The sequence below is a fragment of the Mustela erminea genome, chromosome 1 (genome assembly GCF_009829155.1).
Source record: "Mustela erminea isolate mMusErm1 chromosome 1, mMusErm1.Pri, whole genome shotgun sequence".
Taxonomy (NCBI): Eukaryota; Metazoa; Chordata; class Mammalia; order Carnivora; family Mustelidae; genus Mustela; species Mustela erminea.
In genome coordinates, this window is record NC_045614.1 from 139,816,274 (window position 1) to 139,836,470 (window position 20,197).

The 20,197-nt window shown below is 40.1% G+C and overlaps 1 protein-coding gene across 10 annotated transcripts in view; it reads left to right on the plus strand.

The window, feature by feature from the left end:
* The window catches only part of PLCH1 (phospholipase C eta 1), a 223,850-nt gene that overhangs the window by 161,675 nt on the left and 41,978 nt on the right, over positions 1 to 20,197 (plus strand). For all 10 annotated transcript variants that reach the window (XM_032344188.1, XM_032344197.1, XM_032344180.1 and 7 more), the window contains one exon: positions 14,613 to 14,733. In XM_032344188.1, coding sequence (XP_032200079.1) covers positions 14,613 to 14,733 — 121 coding nt within the window. The remainder of the gene's footprint in view (positions 1 to 14,612; positions 14,734 to 20,197) is intronic.

Below are 20,197 nucleotides of genomic sequence, written 5' to 3' on the forward strand. Positions count from 1 at the left end.
GAGCAAGGGGAAACCACCGGGACCACACAGAATGGTCACTGGGATCTAAGGAATGAAATGGGCAAAAACGTCCCATGCAACAGCAAAGTAAGTTAAAGCAAACACTAATCATCCGATCTGGTTGCATTTGACAGCTGGAAGGTTGCAGGTGTCTTTTGATAGGTTTGGTGACAGGCTAGTGGGAAGTTGGGGGGAGCTGCTGTGGGTTTGTCACTTGGCATTTTTTTCCATTTGAAGAAAACTAGGTGATACAGTTTGGGGAGGTTTTGAGACTTGGAAGAAAAAGAAACGAGGACACAGATTCTGTTTTTAGATGGGATATGGGGGCTGAGATTTTCAAAGTGTTTAAGCCTGATCGCCTCTCCTTTCTCTGGGAAGAGAGGATCATTTACGAAGTGTAAAGTGGGGGGAAGTCAGTTTGGGGGCTTAAGATCAACAAACAATGGGAAAGGAGTTGATAAGATAAACTGGAGAAACCCTAATTAATTTCAAAAACAGTCTAAAAACCATCCTTTTGTTATATAAAATCTGCATGCTTAGACTCCTACCATCCCATTCCCAGGAGATTAGATATGGGCTGGAGTTGTGATGGGATTGAGCCCTACATCAGGCTCCCCAGATGGGCTGCGGGAAGCCTGCTTCTTCCTCCCTCACTCCTGTTGGTTGTGTTCCCTCTGTGTGTGTGTGTGTGTGTGTGTCTGTCTGTCAAATAAATAAATAAAATCTTAAAGAGAGAGAGAGAAAGATTAGGTATAGGAACAGTGAAGATAGATTATAGAACTGATCCAAGCCTCTAGATTTTTAAGTCGTGTAAAATATCATCAAGGTGTTGGTGGGAGCTCTTTTAAGTAATTAGTCAGTAGGTTCATGAGTCTTAGAAAGGAAAAAAAGTGAATATGGGGCTACAAAATGAGGTAAGACAACCAAGAGATAAAAATACGGAGAAAGTTGTCATCACACATACAAAAAAATAAGAACAGAGAATTGTCATCACAGAGTGGGATTTTGATGTAGTTACAGGTGATGATTGTATCCAGGCCGAGTCGTGGGTGAGCATGAATGAAGAGTGGAGATGAGTTTGTTAGCATTGGGAAGGTCAAAGCTAAGAGACTGAGTAAATTGCCCACGTGGACTTTTAACTCACGAAGGATGTTGACAGGTAGATTCCTTATTAAAAATTTTAAAGATTAGAAGTTGGAGATTAAAAACTGTAAACCAGATACTTAAGTGCAAAATGAATGCTCTGGGAAAGGCACTTAGAAGATGCCAGAAACGTAGAGTTGGATAAAGTGAGGTTCCAAAGTGGGGGGATTATTTTTTAAATGAATATAGGAGACCAGTTATTTTTTTTTTAAAAGATTTTATTTATTTATTTGACAGGCAGAGATCACAAGTAGGCAGAGAGGCAGGCAGAGAGAGAGGAGGAAGCAGGCTCCCCGCTGAGCGGAGAGCCCGATGCGGGGCTCGATCCCAGGACCCTGGGATCATGACCTGAGCCGAAGGCAGAGGCTTAAACCCACTGAGCCACCCAGGCGCCCCTAGGAGAACAGTTATTTAAAAGTGCCAATCGAGGCCTGGAGCATGCCCCCTGGTCAGGGATTTATACACAAAAAGCACCTGTGGAGAAAGGTAGTGTCCTCCACGGCAAGCTGGCGGCTACTCAAGGTTCAGAGGTGGAAGGAGAACTCTGCAGAGTCTGAGGATGAAAGGGAATTTGTGGGGCGCCTGGGTGGCTCAGTGGTTTGGGCTGCTGCCTTCGGCTCGGGTCATGATCTCAGGGTCCTGGGATCGAGCCCCGCATCGGGCTCCCTGCTCCGCAGGAAGCCTGCTTCCCTCTTTCTCTCTCTCTCTCTCTGCCTGCCTCTCTGCCTACTTGTGATCTCTGTCTGTCAAATAAATAAATAAAATCTTTAAAAAAAAAAAAAAGGGAATTTGTGATGGAACGGAGATTCCACGGAGCAAAAGGGAATCACTTTTTGGTGGGGGTGTGGTGGGGGGTTAGCAGTGGAAAACAGGGGTGTTGGGCTGGGGAGGTGGAATAGTGTAGAGGAAAGGAATAAAGCAGTAAGGTGATAAGACTCGTAACCGGATGGGTCTTTGTCATATAGTTTCTGGCATGTTCTAAGGGTCAATTAACATTTTAAAACTGGACAGGCATTAAAAACTGTCTGCATACAAAACAATTAGAGCTGCTACAGATTTAGTGTTCTGGAACCTCATGCTTTAAGACACAGCATTTTTGCAGTTGGTGCAGAGAACGCCTCCTGTCACGAGTGACAGACAATTGAGTAGCTTAAGTAACTGAGTAGTGAAATTGCTTATAAAATATTAACATAAAGAAAAACCTTTTAAAAGTCTAGAGATGACATCCTGCTCTCAGCCATTATTCAACCCTTTGTTTGTTCAGTGCTCAAGAAGTTTTACGTGTGTGACATGCATAGGGGTTCCCTGGGCACAGACCCTCATTGGATTCACAGTGATGGTTGCCTATCATTTGAAATGGTGACATGTCCTTTGAGGCCAAGGAAGGAAAATGACTTGTAATGGCTCTGTGACGTGATTGTTAACTCCAGACTGTTTTGCGATTTTTTTAACTGCTGTGTCCTGTGCAGTATTTCTTTCGCTTTCCAGGTCTTTCAGTACCCAGTCTTCTCTTTTTTGGTTTTGTTCCCCAAAAAATCAGTGTCCTACCCAAGCCTAATCATGTTCCCATGATCAGTTCCTTATCCTGAATCAGAACATCTAACATCTAACATCTAACATCTAACATCTAACATCCCCTACTCCAGTTTTGTTTGGGGTATTAAGAAGGAAATTATCTGATTAAGACAATTTATAGTACAAGTGATTTTTTTTTTTAAAGATGTATGTATGTATTTGTTTATTTAACAGAGAGATAGAGATCACAAGTAGGCAGAGCGGCAGGCAGAGAGAGAGGAAAGCGGGCTCCCTGCCAAGCAGAGAACCCAATGCGGCACTCGATCCCAGGACCCCGAGATCATGACCTGAGCCGAAGGCAGAGGCTTTAACCCACTGAGTCACCCAGGCGCCCCGGTACAAGTGATTTTTAATCTTAGCTTTTTTTTTTTCTTAGGGATCTTTTAATTTTAAAATGAGAGCTTTTAGAAATTGTCTGCGGTAGATGATATTGGACATTGGCCTCTCTTGTCTCTCCCTTCTTCTTCCTAACTGCCAGTCACCAAAGTAATAGAAGCTACTTGGCTCTCCTTTTCTAAAAGCTTACCTTGCTCCAGATCATCACACCGACTGAGAACATGTACGGCTCTGGTGTAACTTTAAAGGACACGCAATCTCTCCAATATCTCCCTCATCAGCTTATAGCCGCAAATCCCTCCCCTATTATTTGGCTTACTTGAAGTTATTGCTATTGGAATAATCTATTGTAAGTGGGCAGTGGAAGTCAGACTACTGTTTCTGGAAGGTTTTTGTTGAGGAGAAGAATTCTATTTATCTGAGGGACTTGATCAGCTTTGTCCGGAATCTGTGTTGTATTCAAAATTATGGTTATCACTTTGGCTTTGAATGTTGTGTGTGGAGGAACAGGGGAACTACTATGATTTCAGCCCCTTTTGTGAGCCAGGTCTTGACTGAGTGCTTTCCATCCATTCTCATTGGAGTCTTACAACACTAAGGGGACTAAAATAGCCTCCTTGAGAGGACACCCCAACTTGGAGTAGTGAAGTGGCTCAAGTTCCCATAGCTAGGAAGCATGGGACTGGAGATTTGAATGCAAGTTGATTTAACTCCCCTACTCCACTGTTCTCTGTGAAGTCCATGTGCTTTCTGGAGGAGCAAGCATTGCATGGCATGATTAGCCCCAGGAGGGATCAAATGAAGGTCATTAGGTCCCAGAAGGAAGGCTAGAGAAAGCGAAGTGAAGCACTGAGGGGAGGGTGGTTTTTAAAGAAGGAATTAGCTCGGTTCAAGATTGGGACCACCATTTAAATATTTAGATGTTCCTGTAGACTGAGAATTTGATGACATGATTTTTTGCGCTCTCCTGACAATTTCTGTGAGCCCTGTGCTTTGAAGATCTGAGCTCACAGCTGAAGCTTGGGCCCGAGACACCAGTGTTTATAGGTACCAGTGCTATGTCATTTGCCTTGGATCTGGATCAAGTTGTTTTTACTCTGAAATAACTAGAGTTAGGAATAAAGAACCTGATTTATAGACTATAGCAGGTCAAGGATTGGAAATTTCAGGTCCCACAAGATATTTTTTGGAAGCAGCTTTTGCCGAGCATAGCACTTAGAGGTAGAGAGTAATGATTCCGGACAGGTTCTTCATGGTAGCGTGACCTGAAGAATCTCTCCATCTTTGAGCTTCTAGTTTGATCAAGTTGTGTTTTCCATCTCCATTAGTTCAGTGGCAGGAATGTCCTTGGTCAGGATACACACAGTGTCTTGGGGAAGACTAACAGGTCTTTTTTGGGGAAGTGGGTTTGTCAGCAAATCAACTGGATAACATTTTTTACATGGTCTTTCATTCCCTTGATTTTCAGCCCAAGTTGCTTAATAAATATGGATGTTCTGTCCGGGGGATTTTCACCCTCATTATGGAACTGATGTCGCATCACTGCTATCATCGGTTTACAACCTTTCCTGTTATCTCTGGGAGGGCTATCAGGATGGAACGCTTTTAAGTTCCATTATGAAAAGCTGTCATGTTAGCTGCTTGGCTAGCCTGTGGAACTGACCAACCCTTTGTCAGAGTGCTTTCAGGGACCTCTAATATGTGACGTGATTGAAAAACAGGCCCCTGGTAATTTTGTGGCTAGGGGGATTGGTTAGAGGATTTTCGTCTTGCCAGCATTCCCGTTAAACAGTATGAGCTCTTACAGGAACCTTCACTGTCATTTGAACCTGGCTGTGACTGCCACATGTTAGGATGCCCGTTACCATTTGGGAATGCTGTTATCCTCATTGAGCAGACAGGTGATGAAATGATCTAAAAAGTGAGCATTAGAAGAACGGCCCTTGGACATTGGGAGATGGAGAGGAGAAGTGGGTGGGGGGAAATCGAGGGGAGACAAACTATGAGAGACTGTGGACTCTGAGAAACAAACTGAGGGTTTTGAAGAGGGGGGAATGGGTGAGCCTGGTGGTGGGTATTGAGAAGGGCATGTATTGCATGGAGCACTGGGTGTGGGGTATAAACAATGAATCTTGGAACATCGAAAAAATTAAAAAAAAAAAAAAGGAAGATCCATCCTCGGTTACAGATATTCTGCTTATGTTATAAATGTTAGCAAAAGAACATCTTCTTTCATGCCCAGTGTAGTTTTAACAGCTGCTTTTCTGTATACATGATAAAAACGGGCATGGCATTGCCTGGCTACATCCCTTCTTTTTGTGAGGATGTTAGTTCATTTATGAGAAACCCTGTTAGGTCCTTTTTCCTCCACAAGGGGGCTAGATCAGGGTCTAAATGACTCAAATTACATTTGAAACATCTGTTCCTTTACATACCTCTATGCAAAGACAAATTAAAGAATGTTAAGAACATGTCAAAAGATGGATGGAGCTTCTGTTCTTAGAAAATGTCTTTGATAAGTTTTACCTCATTTGTAGGCCCAAAGAAACTGTGCAACTCTTTATGCTGGTATCCCAAAACCTTGGATCTCCTTAACAGCATCTTTAAAATTTGTTTCCTATATTCTTATGGTATCAGCCTTTAAAAGATATTAGTCTTTTTCTCCTCTTACCTTTTCCATTTTTATTCCTAAGGATAATTTAACAGTCAATGTTTTTTTTTTTTTTTTTTTTTTTTTTTTTTTTTTTTTTTTTTTTTTTTTATTTAATTTATTTTTTATTTTTTTTTATTTCCAGCATAACAGTATTCATTATTTTTGCACCACACCCCGTGCTCCATGCAATCCGTGCCCTCTATAATACCCACCACCTGGTACCCCAACCTCCCACCCCCCCTCCCTTCAAAACCCTCAGATTGTTTTTCAGAGTCCATAGTCTCTCATGGTTCACCTCCCCTTCCAATTTCCCCCAACTCCCTTCTCCACTCTAAGTCCCCATGTCCTCCATGCTATTTGTTATGCTCCACAAATAAGTGAAACCATATGATAATTGACTCTCTCTGCTTGACTTATTTCACTCAGCATAATCTCTTCCAGTCCCGTCCATGTTGCTACAAAAGTTGGGTATTCATCCTTTCTGATGGAGGCATAATACTCTATCCCCAGGGGTACAGGTCTGTGAATCACCAGGTTTACACACTTCACAGCACTCACCAAAGCACATACCCTCCCCAATGTCCATAATCCCACCCCCTTCTCCCAAACCCCCTCCCCCCAGCAACCCTCAGTTTGTTTTGTGAGATTAAAAGTCACTTATGGTTTGTCTCCCTCCCAATCCCATCTTGTTTCCTTTATCTTCTCCTACCCACTTAAGCCCCCATGTTGCATCACCACTTCCTCATATCAAGGAGATCATATGATAGTTGTCTTTCTCTGCTTGACTTATTTCGCTAAGCATGATACGCTCTAGTTCCATCCATGTTGTCGCAAATGGCAAGATTTCATTTCTTTTGATGGCTGCATAGTATTCCATTGTGTATATATACCACATCTTCTTGATCCATTCATCTGTTGATGGACATCTAGGTTCTTTCCATAGTTTGGCTATTGTGGACATTGCTGCTATAAACATTCGGGTGCACGTGCCCCTTTGGATCACTACGTTTGTATCCTTAGGGTAAATACCCAATAGTGCAATTGCTGGGTCATAGGGCAGTTCTATTTTCAACATTTTGAGGAACCTCCATGCTGTTTTCCAGAGTGGCTGCACCAGCTTGCATTCCCACCAACAGTGTAGGAGGGTTCCCCTTTCTCCGCATCCTCGCCAACATCTGTCATTTCCTGACTTGTTGATTTTAGCCATTCTGACTGGTGTGAGGTGATATCTCATTGTGGTTTTGATTTGTATTTCCCTGATGCCGAGTGATATGGAGCACTTTTTCATGTGTCTGTTGGCCATCTGGATGTCTTCTTTGCAGAAATGTCTGTTCATGTCCTCTGCCCATTTCTTGATTGGATTATTTGTTCTTTGGGTGTTGAGTTTGCTAAGTTCTTTATAGATTCTGGACACTAGTCCTTTATCTGATATGTCATTTGCAAATATCTTCTCCCATTCTGTCAGTTGTCTTTTAATTTTGTTAACCGTTTCCTTTGCTGTGCAAAAGCTTTTGATCTTGATGAAATCCCAATAGTTCATTTTTGCCCTTGCTTCCCTTGCCTTTTGCGTTGTTCCTAGGAAGATGTTGCTGCGGTTGAGGTCAAAGAGGTTGCTGCCTGTGTTCTCCTCAAGGATTTTGATGGATTCCTTTCGCACATTGAGGTCCTTCATCCATTTTGAGTCTATTTTTGTGTGTGGTGTAAGGAAATGGTCCAATTTCATTTTTCTGCATGTGGCTGTCCAATTTTCCCAGCACCATTTATTGAAGAGGCTGTCTTTTTGCCATTGGACATTCTTTCCTGCTTTGTCGAAGATTAGTTGACCATAGAGTTGAGGGTCTATTTCTGGGCTCTCTATTCTGTTCCATTGATCTATGTGTCTGTTTTTGTGCCAGTACCATGCTGTCTTGATGACGACAGCTTTGTAATAGAGCTTGAAGTCCGGAATTGTGATGCCACCAACGTTGGCTTTCTTTTTCAATATCCCTTTGGCTATTCGAGGTCTTTTCTGGTTCCATATAAATTTTAGCATTATTTGTTCCATTTCTTTGAAAAAGATGGATGGTACTTTGATAGGAATTGCATTAAATGTGTAGATTGCTTTAGGTAGCATAGACATTTTCACAATATTTATTCTTCCAATCCAGGAGCATGGAACATTTTTCCATTTCGTTGTGTCTTCCTCAATTTCTTTCATGAGTACTTTATAGTTTTCTGAGTATAGATTCTGTGTCTCTTTGGTTAGGTTTATTCCTAGGTATCTTATGGTTTTGGGTGCAATTGTAAATGGGATTGACTCCTTAATTTCTCTTTCTTCTGTCTTGCTGTTGGTGTAGAGAAATGCAACTGATTTCTGTGCATTGATTTTATATCCTGACACTTTACTGAATTCCTGTATAAGTTCTAGCAGTTTTGGAGTGGAGTCTTTTGGGTTTTCCACATATAGTATCATATCATCTGCGAAGAGTGATAATTTGACTTCTTCTTTGCCGATTTGGATGCCTTTAATTTCCTTTTGTTGTCTGATTGCTGAGGCTAGGACCTCTAGTACTATGTTGAATAGCAGTGGTGATAATGGACATCCCTGCCGTGTTCCTGACCTTAGCGGAAAAGCTTTCAGTTTTTCTCCATTGAGAATGATATTTGCGGTGGGTTTTTCATAGATGGCTTTGATGATATTGAGGTATGTGCCCTCTATCCCTACACTTTGAAGAGTTTTGATCAGGAAGGGATGCTGTACTTTGTCAAATGCTTTTTCAGCATCTATTGAGAGTATCATATGGTTCTTGTTCTTTCTTTTATTGATGTGTTGTATCACATTGACTGATTTGCGGATGTTGAACCAACCTTGCAGCCCTGGAATAAATCCCACTTGGTCGTGGTGAATAATCTTTTTAATGTACTGTTGAATCCTATTGGCTAGTATTTTGTTGAGTATTTTCGCATCTGTGTTCATCAAGGATATCGGTCTATAGCTCTCTTTTTTGGTGGGATCCTTGTCTGGTTTTGGGATCAAGGTGATGCTGGCCTCATAAAATGAGTTTGGAAGTTTTCCTTCCATTTCTATTTTTTGGAACAGTTTCAGGAGAATAGGAATTAGTTCTCCTTTAAATGTTTGGTAGAATTCCCCCGGGAAGCCGTCTGGCCCTGGGCTTTTGTTTGTTTGGAGATTTTTAATGACTGTTTCAATCTCCTTACTGGTTATGGGTCTGTTCAGGCTTTCTATTTCTTCCTGGTTCAGTTGTGGTAGTTTATATGTTTCTAGGAATGCATCCATTTCTTCCAGATTGTCAAATTTGTTGGCGTAGAGTTCCTCATAGTATGTTCTTATAATAGTTTGTATTTCTTTGGTGTTAGTTGTGATCTCTCCTCTTTCATTCATGATTTTATTTATTTGGGTCCTTTCTCTTTTCTTTTTGATAAGTCGGGCCAGGGGTTTATCAATTTTATTAATTCTTTCAAAGAACCAGCTCCTAGTTTCGTTGATTTGTTCTATTGTTTTTTTGGTTTCTATTTCATTGATTTCTGCTCTGATCTTTATGATTTCTCTTCTCCTGCTGGGCTTAGGGTTTCTTTCTTGTTCTTTCTCCAGCTCCTTTAGGTGTAGGGTTAGGTTGTGTACCTGAGACCTTTCTTGTTTCTTGAGAAAGGCTTGTACCGCTATATATTTTCCTCTCAGGACTGCCTTTGTTGTGTCCCACAGATTTTGAACCGTTGTATTTTCATTATCATTTGTTTCCATGATTTTTTTCAATTCTTCTTTAATTTCCCGGTTGACCCATTCATTCTTTAGAAGGATGCTGTTTAGTCTCCATGTATTTGGGTTCTTTCCAAACTTCCTTTTGTGGTTGAGTTCTAGCTTTAGAGCATTGTGGTCTGAAAATATGCAGGGAATGATCCCAATCTTTTGATACTGGTTGAGTCCTGATTTAGGACCGAGGATGTGATCGATTCTGGAGAATGTTCCATGTGCACTAGAGAAGAATGTGTATTCTGTTGCTTTGGGATGAAATATTCTGAATATATCTGTGATGTCCATCTGGTCCAGTGTGTCGTTTAAGGCCTTTATTTCCTTGCTGATCTTTTGCTTGGATGATCTGTCCATTTCAGTGAGGGGAGTGTTAAAGTCCCCTACTATTATTGTATTATTGTTGATGTGTTTCTTTGATTTTGTTATTAATTGGTTTATATAGTTGGCTGCTCCCACGTTGGGGGCATAGATATTTAAAATTGTTAAATCTTCTTGTTGGACAGACCCTTTGAGTATGATATAGTGTCCATCCTCATCTCTTATTATAGTCTTTGGCTTAAAATCTAATTGATCTGATATAAGGATTGCCACTCCTGCTTTCTTCTGATGTCCATTAGCATGGTAAATTCTTTTCCACCCCCTCACTTTAAATCTGGAGGTGTCTTCGGGCTTAAAATGAGTTTCTTGGAGGCAACATATAGATGGGTTTTGTTTTTTTATCCATTCTGATACCCTGTGTCTTTTGACAGGGGCATTTAGCCCATTAACATTCAGGGTAACTATTGAGAGATATGAATTTAGTGCCATTGTATTGCCTGTAAGTTGACTGTTACTGTATATGGTCTCTGTTCCTTTCTGATCTACCACTTGTAGGCTCTCTCTTTGCTTAGAGGACCCCTTTCAATATTTCCTGTAGAGCTGGTTTGGTATTTGCAAATTCTTTCAGTTTTTGTTTGTCCTGAAAGCTTTTAATCTCTCCTTCTATTTTCAATGATAGCCTAGCTGGATATAGTATTCTTGGCTGCATGTTTTTCTCGTTTAGTGCTCTGAAAATATCATGCCAGCTCTTTCTGGCCTGCCAGGTCTCTGTGGATAAGTCAGCTGCCAATCTAATATTTTTACCATTGTATGTTACAGACTTCTTTTCCCGGGCTGCTTTCAGGATTTTCTCTTTGTCACTGAGACTTGTAAATTTTACTATTAGGTGACGGGGTGTGGGCCTATTCCTATTGATTTTGAGGGGCGTTCTCTGAACCTCCTGAATTTTGATGCTCGTTCCCTTTGCCATATTGGGGAAATTCTCCCCAATAATTCTCTCCAGTATACCTTCTGCTCCCCTCTCTCTTTCTTCTTCTTCTGGAATCCCAATTATTCTAATGTTGTTTCGTCTTATGGTGTCACTTATCTCTCGAATTCTCCCCTCGTGGTCCAGTAGCTGTTTGTCCCTCTTTTGCTCAGCTTCTTTATTCTCTGTCATTTGGTCTTCTATATCACTAATTCTTTCTTCTGCCTCATTTATCCTAGCAGTGAGAGCCTCCATTTTTGATTGCACTTCATTAATAGCTTTTTTGATTTCAACTTGGTTAGATTTTAGTTCTTTTATTTCTCCAGAAAGGGCTTTTATATCTCTCGAGAGGGTTTCTCTAATATCTTCCATGCCTTTTTCGAGCCCGGCTAGAACCTTGAGAATTGTCATTCTGAACTCTAGATCTGACATATTACCAATGTCTGTATTGATTAGGTCCCTAGCCTTCGGTACTGCCTCTTGTTCTTTTTTTTGTGTTGAATTTTTCCGTCTTGTCATTTTGTCCAGATAAGAGTATATGAAGGGGCAAGTAAAATACTAAAAGGGTGGCAACAACCCCAGGAAAAAATGCTTTCACCAAATTAGAAGAGATCCAAAATCGTGAGGGGGGAGAAAGGGGATAAAAAGAGGTTCAAAAAGGAAGAAAGAAAAAAAAAAAAAAAAGAAAAGAAAAGAATTAAAAAAAAAAAAAGGAAAACACCTTTCAGAAAGTGGTTGTTTTTCTGTTTCCAGAATTGCTGTTCTTCTTCTCTTCGATCTGCCGATGGATTTTCAGGTGTTTGCAAGCTTTAGATAAGCTATCTAGCTGATCTCCGGCTAGCTGAAGCAGTCTCAGCCTGCTACTTCTCCGCCATCTTGACTCCTCCCTTAACAGTCAATGTTTAATTATAATTTAGGTAACTCTATTAGGGTATGGAACTAATAGGATTTCTCTCATATATATGAGAGTGCAAAAGAAAGATTGGTCAATTTTAAGAAATTGGCTTATCCGATCATGGAGATGTGCCAGTCAGAAATACGTATATCAGACCAGCAGGTTGGAACCTTAGGTAGGAGTTGATGTTACAGGCTTGAGGAGAATTGCGTCTTTGGGAAATGGGAGTCTTTCGTCTTAAAGCCTTCCACTGATTGATGAGGCCCACACTTTATGGAGAGTAATCCACTTTACCCAGAGCCTATTGATTTAAATGTTAATCACATCTAAAAAAAAAAATCTTTACAGCAACATCTAGACTGGCATTTGATTAAATAACTGGGCATTGTAGCCTAGAATGGTTGACACATAAAATTACCCATCAAATCCTATTAATAGTTATGGTGAACAGCTTTAAAGTTTTAGGGGAAAAATGGACAGATCGTGCCCTGATGTAATATACAAAGCACATGTATGAGGAAGCTACTACTAAAATAAGGAAAAGGTGTGGTCATGAACTGAATGGCCCTAATTGAAACTCAAAGTTTTGGTTTTTTTTTAAATTTATTTTTTATTTTCAGCATAACAGTATTCATTATTTTTGCACACCCAGTGCTCCATGCAATCCGTGCCCTCTATAATACCCACCACCTGGTACCCCAACCTCCCACCCCCCACCCCTTCAAAACCCTCAGATTGTTTTTCAGAGTCCATAGTCTCTCATGGTTCACCTCCCCAAATCCAGCGTGCAGAATATTTGGCTCGTGTTGTGATTTTAAAAATGGTTGCATTCTCAATATTTTAAAAATTGGGAAAACTCATGGCAGTAAGATCTAGAGTTTTGAGTTTTCTCAGCTCTGGTAAGCAGAGTTGCCTGCCTATGCTATATGGAAGGCAATGTCACCAGAACTGGAAAGGTTGTATGGGGGACCCCAGCTTAGCCTTGATTGGGATTTAGATAAGGAACGTGAAAGAGGGCATTTTGGTTGACCTTAAATGAAAAAAGCAGAGTCCTGGAGGTAGGGTTGTCTGTGAGGAAACTTGTGTAATGGAAGAACCTGTCTGTGATTGTCAGGTGTAGGAGAAAATAAGTTTGACTTGTCAGAGAAAATAAGTTTGACTTGTCAGACGTGTTTTTTTTTTTTTTTTAAACATGAAAAAACACATTTTATTGCACTTAAGTTATAAGAAAATAAAATTTCTAAGTGAATCAAACCATAGACACAATCCCTTTAAAGGTTGTTTTCCTCCATCATGTCAGGTTGTTACATAACTAAAATTAACCAACTTGAATCTGATTGTTTTAAATCAGACTATAAATAAAACAAAAAAAGAATAAACAGGAGGAGGAAAAAAAGATCACCTAGGATACAGTGTTAAACCACTTTCACAGTTCAGCTTGAGTTGTGGCTCTTGGAGAATGAGGCAAACCATTTGACTTTTTCATTCATTTCGTTTGTTTGCATGTGACGCCTTTACTACAAAAACTGTATAGTTTCTACTTTGTCAGTTTCTCAGAGCAATAAAACTGTAACAGTTGTTTTCCCAAATACTGTAAAACACTAAGACTGACCAGAGCTAAGGTATTAAGGCAACAGTAGTTCCTTTAAGAGTTAAACCTAAAATCTCTGTGCCTTAAAACAACTGAAATTTCTTTGTTTATGTAAAGTCCAAAATAGGTGTCCCTAATAGGTGAGTCTTTCAAGCACTGACTTAGGGGTCTAGGGTCATGCCATCTCCAGCACATGTCTTCTGTAGTGGTCACAAAAGAAGAGAGCATGGATGACTGTGTAGGGCAAGTTTTCACAGACCAGATGTGGAAGCAGTACACATAATTTCAGCCCACATTTCAGTGGCCACATCCTACTGCAAGGGAAGGCTGGGCAGTGTATTCCGGCTGTGCGCCAGGGCGGAAGTGGTTACAGGCTGAGGGAGCTGCTAGCCAGTCTCTAGCACAAGAGATGGAGACCTTGGCGTTAAGCCGGCAGGAGCTGCTGTAGGATATTAATAAATTCAGCATACATGTACTGAGTAAATGCTGTGTTATGTGCTGAGTAGACTTCGGAGCAAATGAACAACACGGTGAAAGCATCATTTTGAGAAACCAGTCTGGTGGTCGAGTGTAAAACAGAAAAGGCAAATTCCTAGTCAGGGTGGATGGTGGTGGTCGTGTTTCTTGAGCTGGGAGCCATTGAGGCTGTCTATGCATAGAGCAGTATCAGTGTTATCAGTAACAATCACAATTGGTATGTATCCTGTAGTATTATGAGCAGCTTTACATAGGCATCACTCAAACTTATGATGCAAATACGACCATTCTTTCCCTTCAATGGGGGAAAGCAAGACTTTAAAATGATTAAATCATTTGCCTGTATTCACTTAAATCTCGGCAGGACCTGAGGATTTGAACTGAAGAAGTCAGTGTTATTTTATAGCTCCTGTAGAATTAATAAAATGAAAATCTAAAAGAAACATAATGAGTTTAAGTGAACAGTAATGAAGAATTCTGTTATTGATTTGAGAGGGTCACTGCAATTTACCAAAACACTTGAGTAAGCTGAAAATGAAGAAGTGAAATTAGAGAAACAACCCGTTAAGAAGTATCACTAGTCTTGGGTGTACTTGATTGGCTTTAGATTGATTTCTAACGAGCGTTCTTGGTAAATGCTAGGGCGCTTGTAAATATGACATCTTTGTTAACTGTAAGCACTCAGAAACAAATTGTTATTATCTTTAATTCCTTATTCTGATAAATATGTCAGAACACCCATCTCTCTGTCTGATATCTTTGTCATGCTCATAACAGGTATAATAATATTTAATCTGATAATATTTATCTGATATAATATAGAATAATATTTATTTGATAGTTCCAGAAATATTAACAAACACCAGAAAACTTTGCATTGTTGATGTGAAGTTCTGTTCTTGGCAGTTGACTGTTGGGATGGCCCAGATGGAGAGCCAGTGGTCCACCACGGTTATACTCTGACTTCAAAAATTCTCTTCAGAGACGTTGTGGAGACCATCAACAAGCACGCCTTTGTGAAGAATGAGTAAGTACAACACTTGGGAGCTAAGCTAGCACACAGAGCATTGGCTGATGTACCACAACTACAAAACCACACCCTTTTTTGGAGTCTTCGTCTCCCTTTCTATGACCCTCATTCCCTCCTTCCTTCCCAACAAAGAATTGTGAGCAAGAAATATGGGCTCCATTGTGTGTACTTTCTCATGCTCCATTTCTTACCCTATTCTGTCTCAAGACGTTGCCTCCTTGGAGCCTGTTCTTGTGAAGACTGACTTCAGCATTTCTACAGTGTTCATAAAGTTTGGAAACATAGGTTACTATACGTGATAAATAGGTTATTGATATTATATTACAATATAGTAAAATAAAACCTAGGTTTTTAGCCTTGCTGGGTGTCCTGTATATACTGTGACTTGTCACTTGACTCTTTCTTGGCATTGGATAATAGTGACTCTTTTCTCCTTAATACTTGCTTTTTGGGGGGCTTCTATTATAACATTACCCTCTAGCCCATCATTGTTTCTCACTCTTTTTTTTTTTTTTTGGTTAAGGTCTTCTATTCCATTTCCTCATCCCTCTGTCATTCTTTCTTTCTCTCTTCCTTTCCTTTCCTTCCTTCCTTCCTTCTTTTCTTCTTTCCTTCCTTTCTCTTAAGATTTTATTTATTTATTTGACAGAGAGAGAGAGCGAGAGCAAGCTCACAAGCAGGGGGAGTGCAGAGGGAGAGGGAGAAGCAGGCTCTCTGCTGAGCAGGGAGCCTGATGTAGCACTTGATCCCAGGACCCTGGGATCATGACCTGAGCTGAAGGTAGGTACTTAACCGACGGAGCCACCCAGACACTCCAGTAGTCACTATTTCTTAAGTTAGTGCCATTGTTCTACTTTTGGGCTGTTTAATTATATGTCCAGAACTTTCCCCTCAGTTTCAGAACTATGTAGAAAAATTCCTTTTTAAAAAACATTTTTTTTAAGATTTTATTTATGTATTTGAGAGAGAGAGACAGAGATAGAGAGAGCACAATGGGGAGGAGAGGGAGAAGCAGGCTCCCCACTGAGCAGGGAGCCAGACATGGGACTGGATCCCAGGACCCTGGAATCATGACCTGAGCTGAAGGCAGATGCTTAACCAACTGAGCCACCCAGGCGCCCCTAGAAAAGTTCTTAGTAAAAATTCACCTACGTATCCCATAGGTACCTCAAAATCAGCACATGTCATTACTTACTCAGGTATTTTATGGTGCCTACTCTAAGCCAGGGACACTGCAGTAAGCTCAGAGAGTCACAGCACTGAACAAAAGAGAAGACTTCTACCATCACGGAGCTTACGTCCCAACCCGAACTCAGCACTTCGTTCTGCCAAACGTCCTCTGGCTCTATTTCCCTTTAGTAAGAGGTAACACTGTCTACCAGTGTCTTTAGCCAAAAACTGAGTCATTTTAGATTCAGCCAATTCTTTTCAATTCTACTTCCTAAATTATCTTTTGACTCCATTGCCTTCTCTCCATTTTCATTTCCCTTTGGGTCATTCTCCACTCCAGTGCGATATTTTCCTTTCCGAAAACACAAGTATGCTGCCGTATGTCTTAAAGTCCTTCAGAAGCTCCCTGTGCTATGCAGTCATGTCTTCCAGGTCCTTCAGGACGTGGCCTCTTCTCTTTCTTCCAGGGTCTTCCATCATTGCTCTGCAGGGATTCTGCCTTTATCTTCTCTTGGATTCCCGAGTGACCCCAGTTCTTTCCCAACTCCCTACCTCGATGTGCTGTTCTCTGCCCCGTACATTCTTCCATTCTTCCACCTGCCTAATCCTTATCCATCCTTCAAGAGGGATATTTGAAGGATGTTCAGTATCCTGAACATGTGTTCAGATACTGTCCCTCTGTCAGACTTACTGAGATACCAGCTGATTTAAATGCTCCTTTCTCTGTTCTTAGCACCCTGAGCACATTTCTGTTATATCTATATAGCACTCAATTGTAACTGTTAGCTTCCTGACTTCTTTTGAGTCTTTAAGACCATGAGCTCATTGGAAATATGGGGCTATGTCTTATTCATTCTTTCTTGCCTAGCAGGTGCCTGCAATATACCAGACAGTTAATAAATGATTTTTTTTGGAATTAAACAAAATTACAATTTTGTAATATTAATTTTTTAAAAGTTAGTAGCCTTTAAAACTTTTAATATTTGGTCTTCTTATTTATTAACCATGAGGCTAAAATGCTGTTGCAATGAGAGATGCATGCTGCCTGGCAGCTTTGGTTTATGGTATCAACTGACAGGTCTTTTCTACCCTCATTTTTGCTAGTTTCAGCAAAGTTGATGGAGTGGTTTTGCCATTGTTTTCTAAAATGTGAAGTTGGGTGTTTGACGGGGCTTACTTCAAGTTTGGGGCTATTTAGGAGAAAAGCACTTGAAAAGTTGATAATGCTTGTTTAGCACATTTTAAAAGTTCAGTCTTTCTTTTCTTTCTTAGGCCTTCTTTATACCCAGGTATCTCAGCCTTGGCACCACTGACATTTTGAACCAGATAATTCTTTGTTGTGGGAAACTGTCTTGTGCACTGTAAAATGGTTACAGTGTCCTGACTTCTCCACACTAAATGTCAGTCACATTCTCCCCCTCCCGCCAATATTGTGAGCACCAAAAATGTCTTCAGATGTTGACAGATAGCTATTTTGGGAACAGTGAGTCACGGTCTCCCTTGTCCCCCATTGAGAAGTGCTGCTTTACGTTGAGTATCATTAGACACTAATAGACTTTTTTATAAACAGATTGGTAATTTAAAAATTTGTTATTAGAACACCTTGATGTGATTGCATAGATAATCTCTTGCTAGTTTGTTGTTTTTCTTTCTAACACTCTGGGATAAAGTCCATGTGGACACAAGAACAAATAGATCAGAATAAGGTAGCCCACTCTGGTTACAAAGGTTCATCTCTTCTATTATCTTTGGCATCAGGTTTTACTAATGAGGAAAGGATGTAATTTCAGGAGGTTATAGGCCCTCCTGTGAAGCATGTATTGCCATACAAGCCCAGAAGTAAAATTTTTTTCTCTACATGGATATATTAGCCAATTTAAATATTAGCTATATACTCTGGAAAATATATATGGGCTATTACTTCAGAAGATACATGACAGAAAAGAAGTAGAAAAAACCAACAAACTAAATTTGAAATAATTTCTTACTCTGAAGGAAAAACAACGTCAGAAGAAGAGTAAGAGCAGAGATCAGTCCGGGTTCCCTTTCTGCCTTGGCCACCAACTCCGGAGGCTGTCTTTGGCAATCAGTCTACTTGGGTTTCATGTTCTCTGCATAGGAACCTGAGGACTGGGGGAGAGTGAATGCTTGCTTCTTCTGAAAGTAAATACTAGTATATAATTCTATACAAATGATTTTCAATTGTTTGGCATAGGATGCTATAAATCGTGAAATTCCATTATGCTATTTTATCCTCCATAGTGATTTTCAAGCCGGGGGCTGATAATATATTTTTAAATATCTGTACTTAGTGGTCTATTAGATGTCTTTAGACATTTAAAAAAATGGAATCTAAGTTTTTATCCTGAAGTTTATTTTTTTTAATTTGAGTGTAGTTGATGCACAATGTTACATTAGTTTTAGGTGTACAACATAGTGATTTGACAAGTTGACGCATATACTGTGCTCCCCACAATATAGCTATCTTTACCATACAATGTTATTACAATACCATGGACTGTGTGCCCTTTGCTGTACCTTTTATTCCCATGACTTATTCATTCCATAACTGGAAACCCATACCTCCCGCTGCCCTTTGCCCAGTTTGCCCAGCCCCTCCTCCCCTTCCCCTTTGGCAACCATTAGTTTATTCTCTGTATTATAGTGCTGATCCTGCTTTTTGTTTGTTTATTCATTTGTTTTCTTCTTAGATTCCACATATGAGTGAAATCATATGACATTTGTCCTTCTCAGTCTTATTTCATTTAGCATAATACCCTCTAGATCCATCTGTGTTGTTACAAATGGCACAACCTACTCCTTTTTTATGGCTGCATAATCTGTGTGTGTATGTGTGTGTGTGTGTGTGTGCGCGCGCGCGTGTACACACCACATCTTCCTTACCCATTTGCTAACAATGCAATGGATACTTAACTTGCTTCTGTATCTTAGCTATTGTAAATAATGCTCCAATAAACATAAGGGTTTGTGTCATTTTGAATTAATGTTTTTGGGTTTTTTGGGGGGTAAAGACCCAGTAGTGGAATTATTGGATCATATGGTATTTCTATTTTTAACTTTTTGAGGAACCTTTGTACTGTTTTCCGTAGTAGCTGCACCAGTTTGCATTCCCACCAATAGCACAGGAGGGTTTCTTTTTCTTCACATCCTCACCAATGCTTGTTTTGTCTTGGGTGTTTGGTTTTACCCATTCTGGCAGGTGTAAGGTGATGTCTCCTGTGGTTTTGATTTGTGTTTCCCTGATAGTGATGTTGAGCATCTTTCTATGTGTCTGTTGACCTACTGTATATCTTTTGGAAAAATGTCTATTCAGGTCCTTTGTCCATTTTTTAGTTGGATTTTTTGGAGGACTCTTGGTGTTGAGTTGTATGGGTTCTTTATATTTTTTACATATTAACCCCTTTTTGGATATTTCACTTGCAAATCCCTTCTCCCCTTTAGTAGAATGCCTTTTGTTTTGTTGATGATTTCCTTCTCTGTGGAAAAGCTTTATATTTCATGTAGTCCCAATAGTTTATTTTTGGTTTTATTTCCCTTGCCTCGGGAGACATATCTAGAAAAATGTTGGTACAAGTGATGTCAGAAAAATTACTGCCTGCTCTCTCTTCTAGGATTTTTGTGGTGTAATGTCTCACACTTTAGTCTTTAATCCATTTTGAGTTTATTTTTGAGGATGGTGTAAGAAAGAGGTCAAGTTACATTCTTTTGCATTAGCTGTCCAGTTTACCCAACGCCATTAATTGAAGAGATTGTCTTTCCCCATTATATATTTTTGCCTCCTTTAGATTTTTGAATAAATAAGACAAAATTACAATATATGAGTTTTCTTTCTTTAGGCTTATCTCTCTTAAAATTGCCTCTTTTTTTTTTTTTTAAAGAGACATAATGAATGAAATAGTTTTTTAAATGCAAAATATTAAATGAGGTCGTCCCACATAGTTGATATTTTGTTCAGCCACTATGCCTAGCAAAACAATTTTGGTCAGCAGAGTTTCTTAAAAAATGCTTTCTGGGGTGCCTGGGTGCTCAGTGGGTTAAAGCCTCTGCCTTTGGCTTAGGTCATGATCCCAGGGTCCTGGGATCAAGCCCCACATCGGGCTCTCTGCTTAGCAGGGAGCCTGCTTCCTTTTCTCTCTCTCTTTCTCTCTGCCTGTCTATCTGCCTGCTTGTGATCTGTCAAATAAATAAATAAGTAAAATATTTAAAAAAAAATGCATCTTTCATGGGACACCTGCGTGGCTCAGTCAGTTAGGTGTCTGCCTTCTGCTCA